Source organism: Emydura macquarii, unplaced genomic scaffold (genome assembly GCF_026122565.2).
Source record: "Emydura macquarii macquarii isolate MOO-44397 ecotype Brisbane River unplaced genomic scaffold, CSIRO-AGI_Emac_v2 contig_1027, whole genome shotgun sequence".
In the NCBI taxonomy this organism is placed as follows: domain Eukaryota; kingdom Metazoa; phylum Chordata; order Testudines; family Chelidae; genus Emydura; species Emydura macquarii.
Window position 1 is genome coordinate 18,906,579 of NW_027131164.1, and position 21,649 is coordinate 18,928,227.

At 39.8% G+C, this 21,649-nt stretch overlaps 1 protein-coding gene across 1 annotated transcript in view; it reads right to left on the reverse strand.

The window, feature by feature from the left end:
* The window catches only part of SNTG2 (syntrophin gamma 2), a 429,181-nt gene that overhangs the window by 113,282 nt on the left and 294,250 nt on the right, over positions 1–21,649 (reverse strand). Inside the window, exon 9 of the mRNA XM_067544886.1 lies at positions 16,864–16,991. Within this exon, the coding sequence (XP_067400987.1) occupies positions 16,864–16,991 (128 nt within the window). The remainder of the gene's footprint in view (positions 1–16,863; positions 16,992–21,649) is intronic.

Sequence of the window (21,649 nt, forward strand, 5' to 3'; positions counted from 1 at the left end):
GGGGCAACACTAAAAAAATGTCATGTATAGGACATGATCCTTTTCTTCATTAGTATTGTTTTTTAATAGTTAAAGAGAAACTCAGCAGTTGAATTCACTCATTCTGTATGCTCTTCCTCCTTGTCCTCATTATTTCAGATTCCCATTTGTAAATATCATGCATAGATGATGTTACTGGTATGAGTATCTATTCCCTCCACTTATAATAGGAGTAATCACTAGTAATATTTTACTTTCCAGTAAAAAAGGCAAAAGGTAGCTTTCTAACTATGTCTACTGTATCAGAAGTTATCTGTAATCTACTGATCAATCATCTGATAAATAAAATTAATTGTAATTTTTAAGTGACTGATGCAGGATAGTACTTTATTCTATGTCAGGTACATAAAAGAGTAAATGCATATGAAAGGTGTAAATGCTTTCAGAACTGGAGAGCATATGCATATGCTCCTGTTGCTCACTTTGGACAGTGTATTTCTGATGAATGTTTGACATTAATCCACAATCCTTTTACAAGTAAATTGTTCAACTAAATCCAATTGTGGTAAGCGTTGGTGAATACAGGCTAAATAAAGGGTGAATAATGAGAGCACTACACAGAAAAGTATCAGCGTAATACTTAGTCCCAGTGTTGTTCTCCCTGAGAACAGGAACTACCTGAAAATTCAAAGACTGAAAGATGGCATATTTAGGATATCACACATTGCTACTGCACTCTGTAGGATGCAGCTATGTCTATTAGGAGTGAGCTTTGCGGGTCGTATGCAAGTACGTATGTTACTGTGTGTGTTCTATAATAACAACATACTGTACTTGGTTATAACTATCAGTTATACAAATTAAGGCCCCAGTTCTGCAAACACTTAACTTTAAGCACATGGGTAGTCCCATTGAACTCAATGGAAATGTTCAGGTACTTAAACTTAAGCATGTGCAGTAGCCTTTGCAAAATCATACCATAAGTCAAAACAAAATTGGCAATTCTTGTTTGGAAAGTGTAAGATGATTAGTGAAAGAAAATGAAAAATGATACACAGAATATCAGACAAGATTGATTTTGTTCACTTTATTGAATCAATTGGCAAAATAGATGTCAGTACAGTTAAATAATCATTAACTTTATAAAATCAATGCATTTATTTATAGTTTATTCTGAATCATTCGGATGATTGGAATCACATGCTATTTCTTAATAGCTTCTTCAGCACAATGGGAATGTGTGGGAGAGGTACAAGCCTTGAATAATAAACCATCCTGCTCCATTCTATTTAAGTCTTTGTAGGCACACTGCATTAATCTTAATGATGGCTTTATGGCTGACTTGGTAGGTCAATGTCTTCAATCCCAAGGTATATTACATGTGTCTCTATAGATATTCCCTGACACATAAAATCCAGATGTAGATAATAATTACCAGACTGCTCTGTCAGTTTGGTGCCAGGTCAGGTACAGTTTGATCTCATGCCCTGTAGGCATTTTGGCAGCAGGACAGTCTACAACCCGAGAAAAATGAACTGCATTAATCTGTGTCACTGCCACAGTAAGCCTCATGTACTTCATGGTTAAATTATGATCAGATGATTACTTGTTAAAGACTTTCAATTCTCCATGTAATGTGCATGCGTAACTCCCATTACTACTGATAGGATTTACATACGTGTGTCTGGGAAGAACAGACTGCTATGCCTGACAATTCATAATAGACTTACTGCATCTCTCTGCTTTAAAGTTTCCAAACCCAAGGATTTCAGAAGGGACATTAGGACAATGAAAGCACAGACTGTCTACCTACACAGTTTATTATTATTATTCTGCTAAAACACAGTTGTTTTTAACATAATATGAAGCGGAGAGATATTTTCTTTTCTATAATAAACTTCTGAAAACAGAACATTGTAATGAACAAACTGACAAACTATAATGCTAAGGATGTGATTCATAATTTTTTTGGGGGGGTAAGTGGGGTTACACTCTAAAGGGTTAAAATCTCAAATGGTCAGCTTCTTCCAGATTCACTCTTTGTATTTTAACAATTGATTTACAGTAATTGCACTGGGAAGCAAGTAGGTCTTTCAGGGCTCAGAGTCGTCTCCTGCCAGAGGCCACTGATCCTGAAGCATTCCCTGAGGGTGGTGGGAGAGAGTAGGTCGGCTGACAAGAGCCTCTGGTAAGGATGATCCTGCCAAGATAATGCTGTCCTTGGTGCACTCCCAAAGGATGATGTTGGTAGGAATGTGCAGGTCCAGATACAAACTGGTAGAATCATTTGTTGAAAATATTTTAACTGCAAATTTAATCTTTTCCTCTGTTTGTGAGTGAACTTCGTCTACAACATAATCATTGTTACATTCGCTGAATAGAATGGACAAACAATTTTCAGCCCATGGGCTGTTCATTTCAACTATTCATTATTTGTTATTCACGGGTTGCGATTCTATCTATCTTTGTTATTTATGTGTAACTGTAGTATCTGAGCCTCTCAAAAACTTTAATGTACTGTGACCTCACAATCTCTTTATTGGAGGGTTAGCATAGACATGCAAAGTCCCTGAAATAATTACATTTAACAAAAGCTATTTGTTCCTAGAAGAGGGCACAGAAAAGGGTACAGATGCAGAGAGACTCTAAGGCTCAGATCTTCAAAGATATTTATGTGCCTAACTCCTATTGATTTCCATGAAAGTTAAGAGCTAAACTACCTGTCAGAATCTGGGCCTAACTGACTTGTAAGGCAGCCTGTAGTGGAGTAGGGAACGGAACTTGTGTCTCCTAAGCCCCAGGCTATTGTCCTAACTACAAGACCATCCTTCTTGTTTAGGTGAATAACCACCCACGCTGCATAGATATGACTATTCACGGACTAGATGACGGAAACTTTTAAAACAAGACAATCAATCAAGAATACTGCACTTTTGATACATGTTTTCAGATTAATCATTCAGGATAAAATTCCTGCAGACTTTTAGGATTCACAAACACATTTTCAGCCATACCTAGCAAACATCCCCAAGTGCACAATGCAAATGCCCAGAAAAAAATATGTAAAGCAACAATCTTATGCTGTGCCATATCCCCCCTTAATAGCCTCTTCTGCTGAAAGGAATACAGATCATTGCCAGTTGATTGCGTAGGTAGGTGACAAGTTACATTATGCACACAGCTAGTATATCAATTGCTTTATTATTCTTACCTCTTTCTCCTCCTGACTTCTACCTGTTTTGTTTCATCCACCTGTTGCATGTTATTATTATCACAAATTTACAATATCTTTTGGGTAGGGACTAGCTGCACAAAAGAAGTTAGATGTTGTGACCCTGAGAATAATAGCATCTAACTTTTACATGCCCAGAAAATCACTATGATTCCCAAAGAGAAACAGGTACCCAGTATTGTGATTCATATAAGCCAGCACAATAGACAGGAAGCCATGTAAACTTGCCATTGAAAGTTGCTGACAAAAGGGATGTGTCCTACGTCCCACTTCTCTCATAAAGATAGATGTCCAAGTCTAGGTTGCAAGGAGATGCCTATCTCTGCTTGTGATTCTCAGCTGTGAACTGCATGTTTGTACAGCACAATAGACTTTGATCTCTGACTGGGACCCTTTGGTGCAACAAACAAATTGTATTAATTCAAACATTTATGAATAATGAATAATCTGTGCCACTATTTTTCTTGGAGCCAGATCATCCAATTTATTCATAAATATCTTTGCAAATACGATTTTTCATTATCCAATCAGCTCTAGTTCTAATACATCTGTTTGGACATTTTCCTTGTTAAACATCCTACACTTTCCTTTATCTATTCCATTACTTTTAGTAATACTCCCTTGGTGTCCCCAAATGACTCTTCTCTCAATATTTAACTCAATATGTTGATTTGCAGTAATTGGCTTTGAATATTTTAACATCTGAGGTAGTTTAATTGAAAATAAATTAATCACTAGGAATGTATTACATTTAGTATACTAGATACTAAATTTCTGTATGAAAGGAGCAGTTAACAAAATAATACCCGCCAAATCAACATGTAACATTTTTGGATGACCATTGTATTAGTGTCACTGCTGTATTCTGTCAACCAAGAGGTGAGAACAAATGCTATCAGCTATGTCATTTTGATGTCAATGCAGTCTCTTTCTACTGTGTATCTATGTTATTGCTATATTATTATAAGAAGTCTACAAAGATTGTGAAAGATCAGGAGGTCAGTAAATTATACTACCCATATAACTGAGAAAACATTCTCTGTGGATGCACAATATTTTCCACATCATGAATACCAGACTGTTTTGAAATTATCCCATTGGCAAAACAACTGGTTAAATTGTATTTGAAAAATTAATAGTGTATAAGGATTTTTTCATGACAATATTATTGTTATTAACTCAGTACAGACAGTGAGGTGCTTTTGTTTTTAAGAGGGAAGAGAATTGCATCTCCTTTTGTTCTGCTTGCTAGCAATACACCAGATTCTAATGCACTGTATTGCTGTCTCAGACTTGTTAGAGTGTGTTGTTTGCTAGGATAAACATGACTGAGGAAATCTGACATCAATATCCCAGTACAACACATCATCTGGGAAAACTGAAAAAAAAAATGCTTTTTGAATACTGCAGATAAAGAAACAGTTCACGTTCAGAAAATAAACAGGAAAATTTTAAAATTATTTTCTTTAAGGCCTAGTTAACTGTACACTTTGTGATGTGAATTCCAAAACTGGAACTTAAACATTTTGTTCTGAAAAAAGAAGCAATAACAAATCCCTGATTGTGTTGGCCTCACATTGCTTAATGGAAATAAAGGAGAAATTTATTTTCTTGTAGATATCATTCAAATGGTTCCTACTCCTGGGTCTTGCACTTGTAGCACAAGGCAGGAGGAACTCTCCTAGCTTTAAAAGGTTGTTGGTCCTTCGGGGCATTGGTAGGTGTCGCATACAAAGCAATTTCCCAATCCCTCTGTGGATCAGAAATGTTCTGCTTCACTTCCTTGATTCCAAATAGGAAGCAAAGTACTCTCTAACCTTCCGAAAATCAGTAGTTCAGCATGGAGATCTTATTCTGTCCCATTGTGATGCAATGACTGCCTCAGTTTTCCCTCACCGCTGTGCTTTGATTTCCCTCTGAGCTGGCAGGACAGTTTATAGTAGCCAGGAATCAATCAATCACACTCTCTCTCTGTGTGTGGAAAGACCCACAATAGGTTGAGCCTTTTCTCTTGGGAACAGGACCTACTTTAGATATCCTGCTTCCTCTTCTCAGCAAGAGAATTTTTATTTGGTAGCCTGCAGTCACATAATCCCTGAGAACTATGAGTCCTGGATGTCATGCTGATTCAATAGGATTGTGAAAAGCCATAAATCTTCCTTGTAAGACTGAGAACACCTTGTTAAACTGTGATAGAAAGATTTACTTATTTTAATATATTCGTACTGAAAGGCACATATGTCATACTCTAGGCACTTATCACAAAATTGTACATACCACAATTCTTACAAAACCAACTACTTCTGTAGCTTATCCTTTTCACACGTCAACTGAAGAATGTATTTAAAAAATCACCATCATGTTTTCTCTCTAAAGGCTACAGAAAATCATTTGCAGATCAACAAATTCAAACCCAGCTGGTCTCTGAAGTAGGTGGGTACCAAGTTCTTTAGAACTTTATAGGTTAGAAAACAATAGCTTGAACAAGATGCAGAAATCAACAGGCAGCCAATTCAAATCATACAACACCATTCACTGTGAGTTGTACCTATTCTTGCATATGGATGTTGTGACACAATGCATCCCTTGTACACCCTTATGACATGCTTTGTGTATCATTCATGTTCACCATTATAGTGTAACTGTGTATTGTTTAATACAAGGTATGTCATGTAAGGTGTTTTTGGAATGTTCATGACATACTGAACATTATTGTTATGGAAGTATGCTTCTTTCAATGTCACATGCGTGGTTATGAAGCTCTGCTACGTAATATTCTCAAATGTGTGTCTCACATGGCTTGAATAGATTCAGGCAAACACAAAACAGAGTGAGAGTTCACACCTCGCTGAGACATGCATACAGGAACAATGGACTGGCCTAAGTATCTGATCAGGGGATGTTCATCGACTCAGGATGTGGAGAAAACCATGCATGAATATTTTGTTACCTTACCCTGAAAGGGGTAGGGTGAGGCAACATAAATGGGTGCAGGAACATTTTAAAAGTGGAAAAAAATTTGTCTTTTGATCTCTCTCTTGCAGTCCATCTACAAGATAACACCAAGCAACTGAAAGACTGTACACGGGGGAGGACCTGGCTGAAGAAGTCAGCTGGCCTGTGATAAGAACCATCTAAGATTGTATGGCTATTGAAAGTGTTACATTCAGTTTAGAATGAGATTTGCTTTTATTTCTTTGTGATCAAATCTGATTTATATTCTTCAGGCTTATAATCACTTAAAACCTTTCTGTATTTAATATACTTGTTTGTTTTATTTAAAGCAGTGCTTGTGGTTTGGGTGTGTGTAGAGGCTTTGTTTAGAGTGACAGAACTGGCGCATATAAATTTCTTTGATAAATTGACTAATCAATGAGTTTGCATAGTCCAGAGAGCAGCACTGAACTCTGTAAAACGGCAGTTCCCAAATTGCGATTTGGGACTGGGGATGTTGGCTGAGGGCCACATCATTGCATAATTCCATGAGCGGCTGACCAGAAGCACTCATTCACTAGGTCAGGGACTGCTTACTTGCAGAGTGCTGTGCGTGGGCTGACCTAGGATTGGGGGTTCACACAGCATGGAAAGTGCAAGACGGGCCCCAGGAGTGGGGGGATTGGGGTGAGACAGTGATATACTAGTCTAAATTGCAGAGGGGAATGCTACAAATGTCATGACCAGAAAGTCAGTCGTGGAAAATAATGTTTCATTTCCCAACTCTAACAGGAAGGTTGAAGGATGAAAAAGAGCCAAAATCCTTAAGTGCTGAGGAAGAAATCCAGCCAATGCAGTATCTTTAGAGAAAACAGTAACAGCTTGCTAGGATACATACATATATATGGTTGGCAATAACCTTGCACTGACTGGGGGAGATACAAACTCACCTAGTACATTTCTCATCTTTAATTTCAGTTATTTTCAGATAGTGCTTACTATGAACACATTTGGGAATCCCAACCTCTGCAGTTAATTTAAATCTGTTATGCTGATGCACAATAAAGAACAGCATCCACTTAATTCTCTTAGCTCTATTAGACTCTGCAGTGCTGACAGAAGCAAAATAGACTGGAAAATGATATTTTTTCATTAAAACAAGCCATTCTGAGTCAGGATAAACAGAAAGAAGAGTTTTGATGAATAAGATGCCACCATTTTATACTGTGACGCTTCTGAGTCCTGAGTAGTACTACACTTTAATTATAGTCAAAAGGAGTAATTAACAACCAAACAGGAATGTGCCATCTAGTGACACAAATAAGCACTGAAATGATCAGCTTTCTTATTAAAACTAAGCAATGTCAATACTAAGTTACTTACGATCTGGCATAGACCAAGAGGAGACTTCTGATTCAATCACACTAAAATTGTACTAGAATCTTGTTCAGCAGACAGAGTAAACAGATATGGTGCAATAATAATAATACATAATCTCATACAGCAATTTTCATCAGTAGATCTCAAAGTGCTCTACAAAGGAGGTAAGTATCATTATCCCCATGTAAAAGATGGGGAAACTGAGGCACAAAGGTGATGTGACTTTTCCATGGTCACCCAGCAAGCCAATGCCACGACTGGGAAGAGCCGATATTTCCTAAGTCCTAGTCCAGTGTGCTATACATTAGGCAACACTGCATCTCTCATGGTAGATGACTGTACCAGTGTAAAACATGTCTGATACAAACAGAATTCAAGAAGGGTCAGCACAGTATTATAATCAATAATGTCAAACCACTGATATGATGTTCTTTGTAAGACATTATAAGGGAACAACAAAGATGAAGTTGAGTAAAGTTTCATATAGTTTATAACCTTATGACAGACAATCTCAGTTTTGTTCAGACACCTGTCTGAAATGCTTGAAAAAGCTTATTTACAGCAAGATAGAGAAAAAGTTGAAAATACAGCATAGTGTCAACAATCACGGTAAAGAAAAAAAACAAATAAGGTCAGCAAGGCCATTTCAAGTTGGTATAACAGGCAGACAGCAAGAACAGCTGGACTGACTTCTGCCCTGTTCATAATAGTTTGTATGGCAGAGCAAATACACAAGTAAGAAACAGAATATCTCAAAGATTTGTAAGACATGTAAGATGTGACTTCTTACATTGCCTCTTACTCTTATCATCATTTCTCACTTGTTCAGCACAGATAACGTTTGGTGCTGTACAAAGCAATTTTTTTTCTCATCCCTGAGAAAAGATGTAAAGAATGTCAAAAAGGCTTTTCAAAACAGCATCAGACCAGCAGGAACAATTAAAGCAAGACAAATCTTTTAAATAGCCTACTAAATACTGAAGGTCTTTTAACCTCCTATAGGGAAATATTTTGAGAATTCCTGCCAATGATTTGTTTTGTCCCTTGCTTATAAAAATATTTCTTCATATTATTATATTTGGTTTTTGGTGTGCTCTTTGGCCAACTCAAGAACTACCTGTGATGCAGAGGAACACCAAACTCCGAGTGGTCAAGCAGGGTCTTAAGAAATTCAGCATTCCCACTGACAACTGGGAGAGCCCTGCTACAGCTGCTCAATCTGGAGAAGCCGGGTTATGGCTGATCGTCACAGAGAGTCCATCAGAGAGCCAGGCTGAGGCCCATATAGCCAAGTGTGCTCCAACCTCCATCTGGCAAGTGGACCTGTAGCCACTGTGGGAAGGTCTGCCCGTTGTGCATTGGGCTTTTCTCCCACACTACTGCCAAGAACCACTGACTGACTGGCTTTGTTGTGTTTCCTTTCATCTGTCAAGATGTTGGATGGCCATACTTTCCTACACAAGCAATAAATTTGTTAAAATGTCTTGTATTGCATATGTGAGTATAATCACATATATATGTGCGTGGGGAGTAGACTTGTGTACATGGTTTAATAAAATATCTGATAAAATGTGTGTACATTGTAAAATTGCATAGAACTATGTTAAAAGAAGATAATTTAGGTTGCAAAGTCAAGCACTTGAAAGTTAAGTCATTCTAGAATGTTGGTTGCCTGAGCAACTTAATTCCTCCCCCTTTTGCTTTATGATAACTTTAATACATGATCATATGCTATTTTTTCCTCAGGGCCCAGCCCTTATGCTCAAGGAAGGAGGCAATTGTTCAACAATTCTTTTCATCGTCATCATTCAGTGTGCGGCCCCATCTGATCCCTTATATATTGCATCCAAATTCTGAATACAGAATTATTCATTCCCTTGTAGTCTTTTCTTTGAAACTCATCACTATAGTAATTGCATATGTAACAAACATTAATTAACGTATGTTCACGGCTTGCCTGGGAGATGAGTTATTATTATCCCCACTCTATGGATGTCATGAGTGATTTGCTCAAGGTCACACAATGAAACAGTGGCAAAGTCAAGATTAGAACTCTGTCTCCTGACTCCCACCATGTACTCATTCCTTCAAACTATGCTGCCTTACTGAAAATGTTACTGAGCAGTCACATTTCTTATTGACTTCACCTACAGTTAGGGTGTTCAGGCCCAAGATGCCTCAAGTCAGGCACACAGGAAATGAGGAACCCACACTACTGACCACCTGCCAAAATTTTAGCTTAAGTGATTTGCTTAGGGTCACATAGGAAGGAAGTCCGTGGCAGACATAGGGACAGAAGTTAGTTCTTCTGCATATGGCTCATTAAGGGTGGAGTTCTAAATCTCTCTCAACACAAATTTCTTCACTGTTTTCCTCTCTACAGAAACAGATTTAAAATGTGTCCCCTCCTTACTATAGCCTCAGAAGTGCACCAGAAGGGAAAGTAAAACCCTTGGTATATATAAGAATTGCACCTCCCTCCCCTTCTCATGGACTTGAAGAAGGGAAATAGAGGGGTGGGGACAACATTGTGACTGACTGGTTGTATGGAAGGGTGCAGCATAAGTATATTGGCTCATACACACCCAAAAGAAGGATTGATTTTAGCATGTAACTATGCTGTGCCACCACTGAAGAAAAAAACTGAAATTTATGCAAATACCCTTTATGCACACATTTGCCCCAAACCCCAGGGGACTCCATTAGAACAGGGCAAGAGTCAACTGGGTGCTTTCCATCTAGACCAAGGAACAGTTGCATGAGTATAGAATGCAGGAATGTCCTCATTTGCAGCTCCAGATGCTATGGGTACACCTGTGGAATTATCATGACAAGTTAGGACTAAAGATATCATATAAAAGGGACAGATTTAGTAGAATTATTTCAAACTTTGTAGTCCTTAAAGGGTTAACATTGCACAATAAGAGATGTATCTGGCTTAACCATCTGAGTGTAAAATTATAGCTGCTGCTCTACATCTACATCTGCCATACAAAGAGAAGATTGAAAAAAAAATATTGCAGGACTTTTCAGGATCATGGATTTGCAAGCCTCTCTCTTTTGATGTGGGTGTCAGAATGATACCTGGGGAATATCACTTAAACCACTACCTTAATCTGAGGAAGTTAGTGAATAATGGGGAAGACTCAAATGAATAATGATCTCTCTGTTATTCTTCCTTCACTCTACTGTATACATTACTATTACTATTTGTTTATATTACCACAACACTCAGAAGCCTTAGTCATGGACCAGGATACCATTGTGCTCCGCAATGTACAAACAGAACAAAAAGAAGATCTTGGACCCAAACAGTTTACAATCTAAGTACAAGACAAGCAATGGATGGATATAGATAGACTGATGAAGTACAAGGAGACACTGATATGACAAGATAGGCAGTGGTCTCAGGCCTAACCATTGTCAAGATTTGTGTGGACTTCACAGCAAAGGAGAGTTTTCAGGAGGAGTTTTGAAGGTGAATAATGAGGCAGCTTTTTGGGTGTTATGGGCATCTCCTTCCATGCATGAGGGGAAGCACAAGAGAAAGCATGAAGATGCTGGTTTGAAAATTTAAGTGGATGATGGACATCTCGATAAGAAATGATAGGTAGGGTGGGAATAGGCTGTGAACAATGTTGAAACTATGAAACTGGAGATAAGCCAGTTGAGAGTCTCTGGGTTAAGCTTAGAAGCAAGAACAATAAGCGTGATGTCATGGTGGAGGACCAGGAGGATGAGGTAGATGAGGCTTTCTTTACTCAACTAGGGAAAGTTTCCAGTTCACAGGGCCTGATTCTCATGGGAGACTTCAATCGCCCTGACATCTGATGGAAGAGCAATACAGCAGAGCACAAACAATCCAGGAAGTTTTTGGAGAGTGTCGCTGACAATTTCCTGGTGCAAGTGCTGGAGCAACCAAGTAGGGGCCGAGCTTCTCTTGATCTGCTGCTCACAAACAGGGAAGGTTTGGTAGGGGAAGTAGAAGTGGGTGGCAACCTAGGCAGCAGTGACCATGAGATGGTCGAGTTCAGGATCCTGACGAAAGGAAGAAAGGAGAACAGCAGGATACGGACCATGGACTTCAGAAAAGCGGACTTTGACTCCCTCAGGGAACTGATGGGAAGGATTCCCTGGGAGGCTAATATGAGGGGGAAAGGAACCCAAGAGAGCTGGCTGTATTTTAAAGAGATCTTATTGAGGGCACAAGAGCAAACCATCCCGATGTGCAGAAAGAATAGCAAATATGGTAGGCGTCCAACTTGGCTTAACAAAGATGTCCTTGGCGAACTTAAACACAAAAAAGAAGCTTACAAGAAGTGGAAGCTTGGTCAGATGACTAGGGAGGAGTATATAAACACTGCTCGAACGTGCAGGAATGAAATCAGGAAGGCCAAAGCGCAATTGGAGTTGCAGCTAGCAAAGGAAGTGAAGGGGAACAAGAAGGGTTTCTACAGGCATGTTGCCAACAAGAGGAAGGTTCGGGAAAGTGTGGGCCCCTTAGAGAATGAGGGAGGCGACCTAGTGATGGAGGATGTGGAGAAAGCTGAGGTACTCAATGCCTTTTTTGCCTCTGTCTTCACAGACAAGATCAGCTCCCAGACTGCCGTACTGGGTGGCACAGAATGGGAAGGAGGCGAACATCCCGCAGTGCTGAAGGAACGGGTTCAAGACTATTTAGAAGGATTGGACATTCACAAGTCCATGGGGCCGGATGCAATGCACCCGAGGGTGCTGAGGGAGTTGGCTGAGGTGATTTCAGAGCCATTGGCTATTATCTTTGAAAGCTCGTGGCAACAGGGGGAGGTCCCTGAGCACTGGAAAAAAGCAAATATAGTGCCCATCTTCAAAAAAGGGAGGAAAGAGGATCCAGGGAACTACAGACCAGTCAGCCTCACCTCAATCCCTGGAAAAATCATGGAGCAGGTCCTTAAGGAATCCATTTTAAGGCACTTGGAAGAGAGGAAGGTGATCAGGAACAGTCAACACGGATTCACCAAAGGAAAGTCATGCCTGACCAACCTGATTGCTTTCTATGATGAGGTGACTGGCTCTGTGGATGTAGGGAAGGCGGTGGACGTGATATACCTTGACTTTAGCAAAGCTTTTGATACGGTCTCTCACAGTATTCTTATCTGCAAGTTAAAGAAGTATGGGTTGGATGAATGGATTATAAAATGGATAGAGAACTGGCTAGAGCATAGGGCTCAACGAGTAGTGATCAATGGCTCCATGTCTAGCTGGCAACCGGTCACAAGCAGAGTTCCCCAGGGGTCGGTCCTGGGGCCGGTTTTGTTCAACATCTTTATTAATGATCTGGAGGATGGGGTAGACTGCATCCTCAGCAAGTTTGCAGACGACACTAAGATGGGGGGAGTGGTAGATACCATGGAAGGTAGGGATAGGATACAGAGTGACCTAAACAAACTGGAGGATTGGGCCAAAAGAAATCTAATGAGGTTCAACAAAGATAAGTGCAGAGTCCTCCACTTAGGAAGGAAGAATCCCATGCGCAGCTATAGACTGGGGACCGATGAACTGGGCAGCAGTTCTGCAGAAAAGGACCTGGGGGTAACAGTGGATAAAAAGCTGGATATGAGTCAGCAGTGTGCCCTGGTTGTCAAGAAGGCTAATGGCATATTGGGCTGCATTAGGAGGGGCATTGCCAGCAGGTCACGGGAAGTGATTATTCCCCTCTATTCAGCATTGGTGAGGCCGCATTTAGAATATTGTGTCCAGTTTTGGGCCCCCCACTACAAGAAGGATGTGGACAAGTTGGAGAGAGTGCAGCGGAAGGCAACAAAAATGATTAGGGGGCTGGAGCACAGGACTTATGAGGAGAGGCTGAGGGAACTAGGCTTCTTTAGTCTGCAAAAGAGAAGAGTGAGGGGGGATTTGATAGCGGCCTTTAACTACCTGAAAGGGGGTTCCAGGGAGGATGGGGCTAGGCTGTTCTCAGTGGTGGCAGATGACAGAACAAGGAGCAACGGTCTCAAGTTGCAGGGCGGGAGGTCTAGGTTGGACATTAGGAAAAAGTTTTTTACTAGGAGGGTGGTGCAGCACTGGAATAGGTTACCTAGGGAGGTGGTGGAATCTCCATCCTTAGAGGTTTTTAAGCTGCGGCTTGACAAAGCCCTGGCTGGGATGATATAGCTGAGGTTAGTCCTGCTTTGAGCAGGGGGTTGGACTAGATGACCTCCTGAGGTCCCTTCCAACTCTAATATTCTATGATTCTATGAATATGAAGACAACATAAGAAGCTTATGTTTGATGCTATTGAAAAGGAGGAGCTAGCGAGGACTGGTTCACAGTGGCTATTCCTAATCCCCTTCAGACTTTAATCTGTTGGTTTTAATTGGTCAAGTTATTTTTGACAGGCCTAGGCCATGGATGCTTATGATACTGCTTAGCCTCTAAAGGATCAGTAGTGTCAGAGCAGACAGTGGCATGAAAATTGGGTTTGTGACTTACATGGGGTTGGCCTCCTGGATACATTTTTATTTGTAACAAGGATGGATTCAAGAGAGCATACAAGCCTGTTGGCTTTATTTCATGTTAGGAATATTGCTAACAAAAGAAACACAGAATCCCGCCTTCTCTCCCTCCCCACACTAGGTTGACTTGTTTGGAGACTGAATAGGACACCGAGATGGGTTATCTGTATTCACTGCTAATAAATTGTCAGGATTGTGGGAGTTGGCGGAGAGGCCCGGGATATCCAAGAATATTACTTTTGAACTACAAGCTCGAGCCATCTTCAGATTTCACACTCTGGGTTGTGCCCTCATGACAGAGTATTTTGCAATTGGCAGTCAGCTGCCTCTTCAGACATAGCAGAGCCAATTTATTATTAATGGCAAATAAGAGATTGAGGATTTACTAATTATTGGACAGTTCCTAAATCAGTGCCATGAGGCTACTTTTGAAGGGAAGATTTGATGCCAGAATCAGGCCTGAAAGCTAATTTGGCTACACTGGGAGATATCAAATCTGGGGGTTCCACCAAGGCAAATGGTGGTGATTGGATCTACATGAAGGAAGTTAAAGACATAACCTTCTGAGATTTCTTTCCCATCCTAGTTGATGTGACTACCAGCAAGGATGAGGTCAGGAGCAAGAGCTGATTCTGAAGTAAAAACCAGGCAGTAATCCATTCTGGTAACTGCCAATCCAGTTCTTCAAGTCACTCAGTATGAGGTGGGCAAAATTTGAGACCCCTTTTTTTAAGGAGGAGAATTCAGTGGTATAAATATCCTAAACTATTTCTGTTTATCTCTTCCGTCACGATCAAGAGAGCAGTCACAAGAGTTGGTGATTGGATGTGTGGGCACAATATTGTGCATTTGACCCAAAGGTTGGTGGCCAGTTCCCCCTGGAAGTTCACAGCTTAGCCTCAGCAGATACATGGCTCTGAGTTGGCATGGATGGAGAGGCACTCTCTGGAGTCAGCACATGCCCTTCTTACATTCGTGACATAAGAGTCACATGAATCGATCATCATACACCTGGGGGAACACAATTTGGGGGTTTAGTGAAGGGGTGGAGTTAAAGATTAGGACAAAGAGGTTAGGGGTAGAACTAGGTCTTTTTCTGAGGGTAATTGTAACCCTGCCTGGGATGCTGCAAGGGAAGATCTGGCAAGGGAGCCACTGGGTCTTCATGGGTTGACAAAGACAAGAGAGGGAAGGCTGTTGGTTTAATCATGTGAGTGGGAAAGTTTGATGACTGTCCATTGTGTAATTGCATAGCCAATACCTGAGTTATTTAAGGAAGAGGTGGTGCACTTCTTCAACTGGGCACAGATATGATTGTGGCTGCTATGGGAAGGAATTGTTAACTTGAGAATGTGACAGAGATAGGGGTGGGGAAGGCAGCCAAGTAAATTGCTGGTGTCCCCAATGGCAGGTGCCCAGTGCAGGTACCCAAGCCATGTGAGTGAGGGAAGGGGATGGTTCCCTGATCAATCAAAATTGGAAGCAGATTAGAAGGCATCTCCTAAAGAAAGTAGGGAATGGTATTGGGACTCAATGTATAGTATAGCAAGAAGGTGGCTCCATTTCCCCATCCCCTTAACCATTATATGAAGGAAAGACAGTGGAATCCCAGCAACGGTGTTGGGACCAGGTGGAATGGAGGGGTGGAGAGCTTCCTTCACCAGAGGAAGTGTGCTATGGAGTAAATCCTCTAGGATTCTGATGCCACATTTCCTGTACATTCTTCATACAGTCTTTGGCTTTTCTTTGACACAATTCCTGTTGGTAGTAGAACCAAAGGAGCCCAGGACAGGGCAAGTCACAGGCTACAGTTACAGAAAGTTTGTTACCTCATTTCTGTACATAGATCTGTTCCTAATAAAAGGTTTAGCACGACACCACTCTGCCCATCTATGAGATACTATAGGAAGGATCAGCTGCAGTGGATGAGTTAGTGGCAGATTGCTCCCACATGTGTTATTTAATAATGTTGCAGCCTAATTAAACCCCATTCCTTTTGTCTTGTATATTTTCCTGCACCCAGGATAAATGTTGCTGCCATCCCATATATTTAAGGTAGTCTGTTAAGGAGGACTACTTGCACATAAACAAATATCATTATAAGGGAGCTGAACTTTGGAAGAACAGCCGTTTTTTTAACTACAATTTAGTGCTCTATAGGGAAGAGGATGCTACACATGAAAATGACAACTTTCAATATGTTGTAAGGAGCCAAATTGTATGCGCTATTGCCCTCATCTGGATAGTCAGAATTAGAGCTGTTCAGCTATGTGTCAGAGGCCATTTTTACAGCTAACAGACATTCTCCTTAAGCACATGTGATAGGTATCTGTACTTTCACAGCAAAATTATCTGAGATCAATCTCTGCTATCAGTACATATTTCCAAATGGCCATGGTGTGTGGCATAATGACTACTATGTTACAATATATTTTTTTATGAAGAGGGTGAATACAGGAAACATTCAAACTTAGATTTTCTTAAGTATTCCATTTTTTAAACACAGTGAGTGAATTGTAATATCTTTGAAAAAATAATTGAAATAAAATCAAGCTCAAACTCTGAACTAGTTAGTTGACAATGGCAAATGAATCCCACAAATAAAATATGAATGTATTATTAGGAGCTATATTGATTGTCCTTTTTTATTTTTTCTGTCTTCAACAGTCCTCCGATGCATGTTATAAATCTCAAAAGAAAATAGGCTGCATGGTTTTGTACAATAATATGAACAAAAATTTTTCACCTCTCGAGTAAAAGATGTCTTCCACAGCCAACACCTTCACAGTAAAAAAAAGTAGGTGTAGTTAGTTAACCCAGTTCTTCCCCTTTCATATTACAAACCTTAATTTATCTGTTCCAGCTTTGTACCTTGAGATTCGAGCCATCGACAGAGGGACTGATAAGGTGTCGAGCCAGCGCTTCTCATATTTTGGTTCATTAGCTATGGGTGAGGAAGGTGATGATGGAGCCTGTACAGAATAAATGAGAATCAGTAAACGCAGTCTATCAGATCATACAGATGCAGAAAGAATATGCATCTGGGGCTATGTGCTTTTTAAAATCAAGCAAAATATAGCAATATAATTGTTTAAGAAACAGAGTTTAGGAAAGAAATAAAAATAAAGCATTTATGTGAAAACAAAACAGATATCTTAGTGCAATCTTTGTGATTTGATTTTATTATTTGTGTGATGTTAAATCCATGTATGTTTTAATTAAAATTTAAAGCCCACTTCTAACTGATAATAAATACTGTATTAATTTTAATGTCAGTGATTTATTCATGAATCTCCTATCTCACTCTATCCAAATTCCCTCTGATTACAAAATAAAATCATTCCTGGACAGAACTTCATTTGGAATGTATTTGTGCATTCCCTTTAAATATCTATAAATTATTTTCAAGAAAAAAAGATGCATAGAATATATTTAAGTAAGGACTACTGCAATCATGCAACAAGTCCTGCATATGGTTTTCAGTTATTTTCTGATATAGTGTGACATTTACCCTGGCCTTCATTTTGCCGGACAGATTTGAAAGTCTTGAATCACATGTTATCCCTAAAGCAGGAACAATCCATGTATGGTCTAGTAAACTTTAGAGTTTCAATTTTAGAGTTCTCTTCAAAACCATTAAAATGGGCATTTTCTTTCCCTGAAGAACTGGATGCATGGATTTTGGGATACCTGCAGAAGGCAGGATCCTCAACATTATAACAGTTACAGAGGGGTAGCCGAGTTAGTCTGTATACAGCAAAAACAACGAGAGTCCTGTAGCACCTTAAAGACTAACAAATTTCTGCAGATATAAGCTTTCATGGGCTGCAACCCACTTTGTCAGATGCATGAAGTGGAAACCACAGATAGGAGGTGTATATATACATGCAAGGGTGAGAAACATAACAATGGGGAGGGCAAGTGCTAACAAAGTCAATTCAGTTAGAGTAGATGAGGCCTATTCACAACCGTTGATCAGAAGGAGAGAATGTGTGAACAGTGACAATTACTTCTTGTAATGAGATAACCATTCCAAGTCCCTATTCAGACCCACTCTGATTGTGTCAAGTTTGCATATAAATTCCAACTCTGCAGTTTCTCACGGAAATCTGTTTTTGAAGTTTTTTTGTTGAAGTATATACTTTATATGAACATTGTAACAGCAACAACATAACAACAGTATGAACATTATAACAGCAACATGTGATGTGTATCAAAGACATTCCAGGTCTTTGAGCACTGGATAGGGTGGAAATCATTGTTGATCTGCTCTATTTGGGGGTAAAATGATGAGCAGCGCAGCATGCCAAAGAAAACCTTAAATTAAACAGGAGCAAATACCAGTTCAAAACTGAATTATATGAATAATTTAGGAACATACTAATCAAACACAAACAAAGCCCTGGCTGGAATGGTTTAGTTGTGGTTGGTCCTGCGTTGAGTAGAGGGTTGGACTAGATGACCTTCTGAGGTCCCTTCCAACCTTAATCTTCTATATTCTAAGAAAGCAGGTTTTACAGAGACTCATGAGCAAGTTAACATATCTAATCCCTAACTAATCACAATGAAATGCTTCATGTGGAATGTTCCATGAAAATACTACAGAATGGAACAGAAATGAGTAAAAAGAGAAATGATTTGGGGAATTAAAAAAGTTGTCGCAGAAGCACTGGTATTGAAGTACTTTAAGATTAACAAAAAGCCAAGATCTGAGTCACTATAAAATCACATGAATTGTGAACTGTCCTTGTGCAAATGACAGCCCTGAGGTGTATGCTTCTGTAGCACTAACTAAAATGCAAGAGAACTGAGCTCAAATTGACAAAGATATGGTGGCAATTGTTTTCGGTTGTGACTGGTTTCATGAATATGTTTATGGACAGCAATCAGTTGAAGTAGAAACAAACTAGACGAGTTTGGAAATCATTGTCTGAAGGACCACTTAGATTTCGGAAAATGATATGAAAATTGCAAAACTACTTAATAAATGTTATATATAGCACCAGCAAGGAGCTTATTACAGAGTACCTACAAACAGTGAAAATTATTTAAGGTACTTATATGGTCCCCATTTCTGTAATATTGAACATTTCACAATCTTTATTTATCCTCACAACAGAGCAGTTGAGCAGTAGAGCAGTACTATTTCTAGTACTGAGATACAGGTAGGCTAAGTCACTTGCAGAAGGTCATACAGGAAATTTGGTGCAGAGTAGGGAAATGAACTCAGATGTCCAAAATTCCTGGCTATTTATAGAAACGCTTCAGGAAGAAGATCTTGGTGTAAATATAACTTGAGCACTGCCTATTTCTAAAACAAGGTAAAAAAGGAAACAAAATGAACCAGCATTCATGAGTCAGACTAAAAAACAAATAAAAAACCAACACACTTTAAAAATCATGACTCTTTTAAAAAGTAATAGACTCTGGGTTGTTTTTATTTGCCTCTACTTTTTGAGACTTTAGTGTTTGTTTACATTTGCAAGCTTTTCTGCACAATCACCAGGGCTAAAAACTTACTTTAAAAAAAATTAATGCTGGGATTCTCATGTAATAACAGAAGCCCTAGAAGTGAGGGCTTTAAGTGGAACATCAGTTACCATGAGAATACTGATAAAATTGCTGGGGTTGGCTACAGTGACAGCAGCTTTTAGATTGTCAACTCTTTGGGGAAGGGAATGTCATTTACTATTTGTGTATGAAGCTAGCATAGTGGGGCTCTGACCCAAGTGCTATTAAATTAAATATTATGCATATTAAATAAAAATAATGATACTAATATATTTATATAGTAATTCTAGATCCTAATCCAATACAAAAACTAAATTTCCTCCAAGCATAAAAACATATTGGCACCACTGGAATGAAGTTGCTACGTACATTGAGATACTGTACAAATGATATTGTGACATATCACAGTCCAAGGTTGGAAATGCTAACTATAATCCACTGTACCCATCTGGATATTAAGAAATGTCAGAACAAAGTAAAAGACAGTCTATTGTTGTTAAGTTTGAATGATGCCTAGTGTAAAATCTGAAAAAAATACAGGAAATAAAATGGAAAAGAAACACAAACTACATGAAATTCCCAATCACCCTTGGTCTAAGATTGTAAAAGATCTATTTGAATTAAACAGCAACACTTACAAAGTTCTTTGTGGACTACTATTCAGGTTTACTCATCAATGTTGTGATGACATGTAAATTACTTTGCTCATCATGAGATTCCAGCTGAATTACTAACAGATGGCCTACAACTCACAAGTGGTTCACTTAGGAAATTTTCTTTGAGATGTCAGTTCAGGCATTCCACATCAAGCCCTTACTATGCACCAGAGATGTCAGTGAATAGAGCAGAAAACTTGATTTAAGCAAAACTGTGGTAGATTCAAAGGTTCTACATTTAACATTATTAGATTAGCCAAGTGGGAGGGTGGGGGGGCAAGACGATATCTTCATAATTGGATCTGTACTAGAGCCAAGGACAATTAACCTTTAAGTTAAGAAACTAAAACAGAAGAAATTCTACAACAAAAATGCCAAACTGTCATTTTCATAGCAAGTGGGAGATAATCTTAAATTCTAAACAGAAAATGAAAGGCCGATAGCAAAGGCAACACAAAGGTCTACACCAAGATTGTAACAACCCCACGTGACTGAGGTTTATGATAATTTATAACCCTAGCACATGACCAAAGCCAGGCAGCCAGCATTCCTGTGTGTCACACCTTTGTTACACTTTTAGCTGCTTTGGCTTCTCTCTCCCCCATAATAAGCCTGGATACTTCAGGGCTCATGCTGATGTGTAATTCTGACCAGTGGCTGCACCTTCATCCCCCACACATCATTCCCCTCAGGCAGGGAGGTCTATCATAGATTAAGAGCTGCAAACATGGAGAGTGTGGGGAGCACACCAGAGGGAGCAACAGCTTCCTGACTCCTCCCTGACCCCAGCTCTAGAGCCACAGAATCCCTGCTTCCTCAACTGGGCTATCTCTGTGGAGACTCTGTAACGTATAGAAGTAGAAGGAGAATGCAAGGGAGCCACAGTAGTCCCCATTCCATGGGTTTAGTTGCTAACAGGACACATTTTACTACCCAGTACACACTGTGGTAGAGAGTAGAAAGTGTCTCTATATTTTTCAAAAAGTGTATTCACTGGGTTATGTACACAACTTGGAAAACTAAGTAAGAATAAGGGCTTGTTCACACTTACCCGGAAATTCAGTAGCAGTCGACGGGAGTTACGCAAACCACGCAGAGTAGTTTGCGTAACTCCCATTGACTGCTTCTGCGCGCTGTTCACATTGCGCTGAACCAATGCTAGTTGAGGGGGTGGACTTATTCAGTCGACTCCCTCATCGATTGAGCGGGTCTCACTGACCGCTCAATCGATCATGAAAGATCGATCTGGCGGCAGCGAATTTGCCGCCGCCAGTGTAAACATAGCCTAAGATATTTACTTACCACTAGATTGTGCACATTGCATATAGCCCATAGTATTGGACTCCCTGGCAGGCAGGGGGAGTTCACACAGTACTACACCCACATGGCTGCCAGCTCTGCTAAGGCTCCATGCCTTTTGATGCACCCACGGGAAGCAGGGAGAAGGAAGCAAAAGGTCTGGC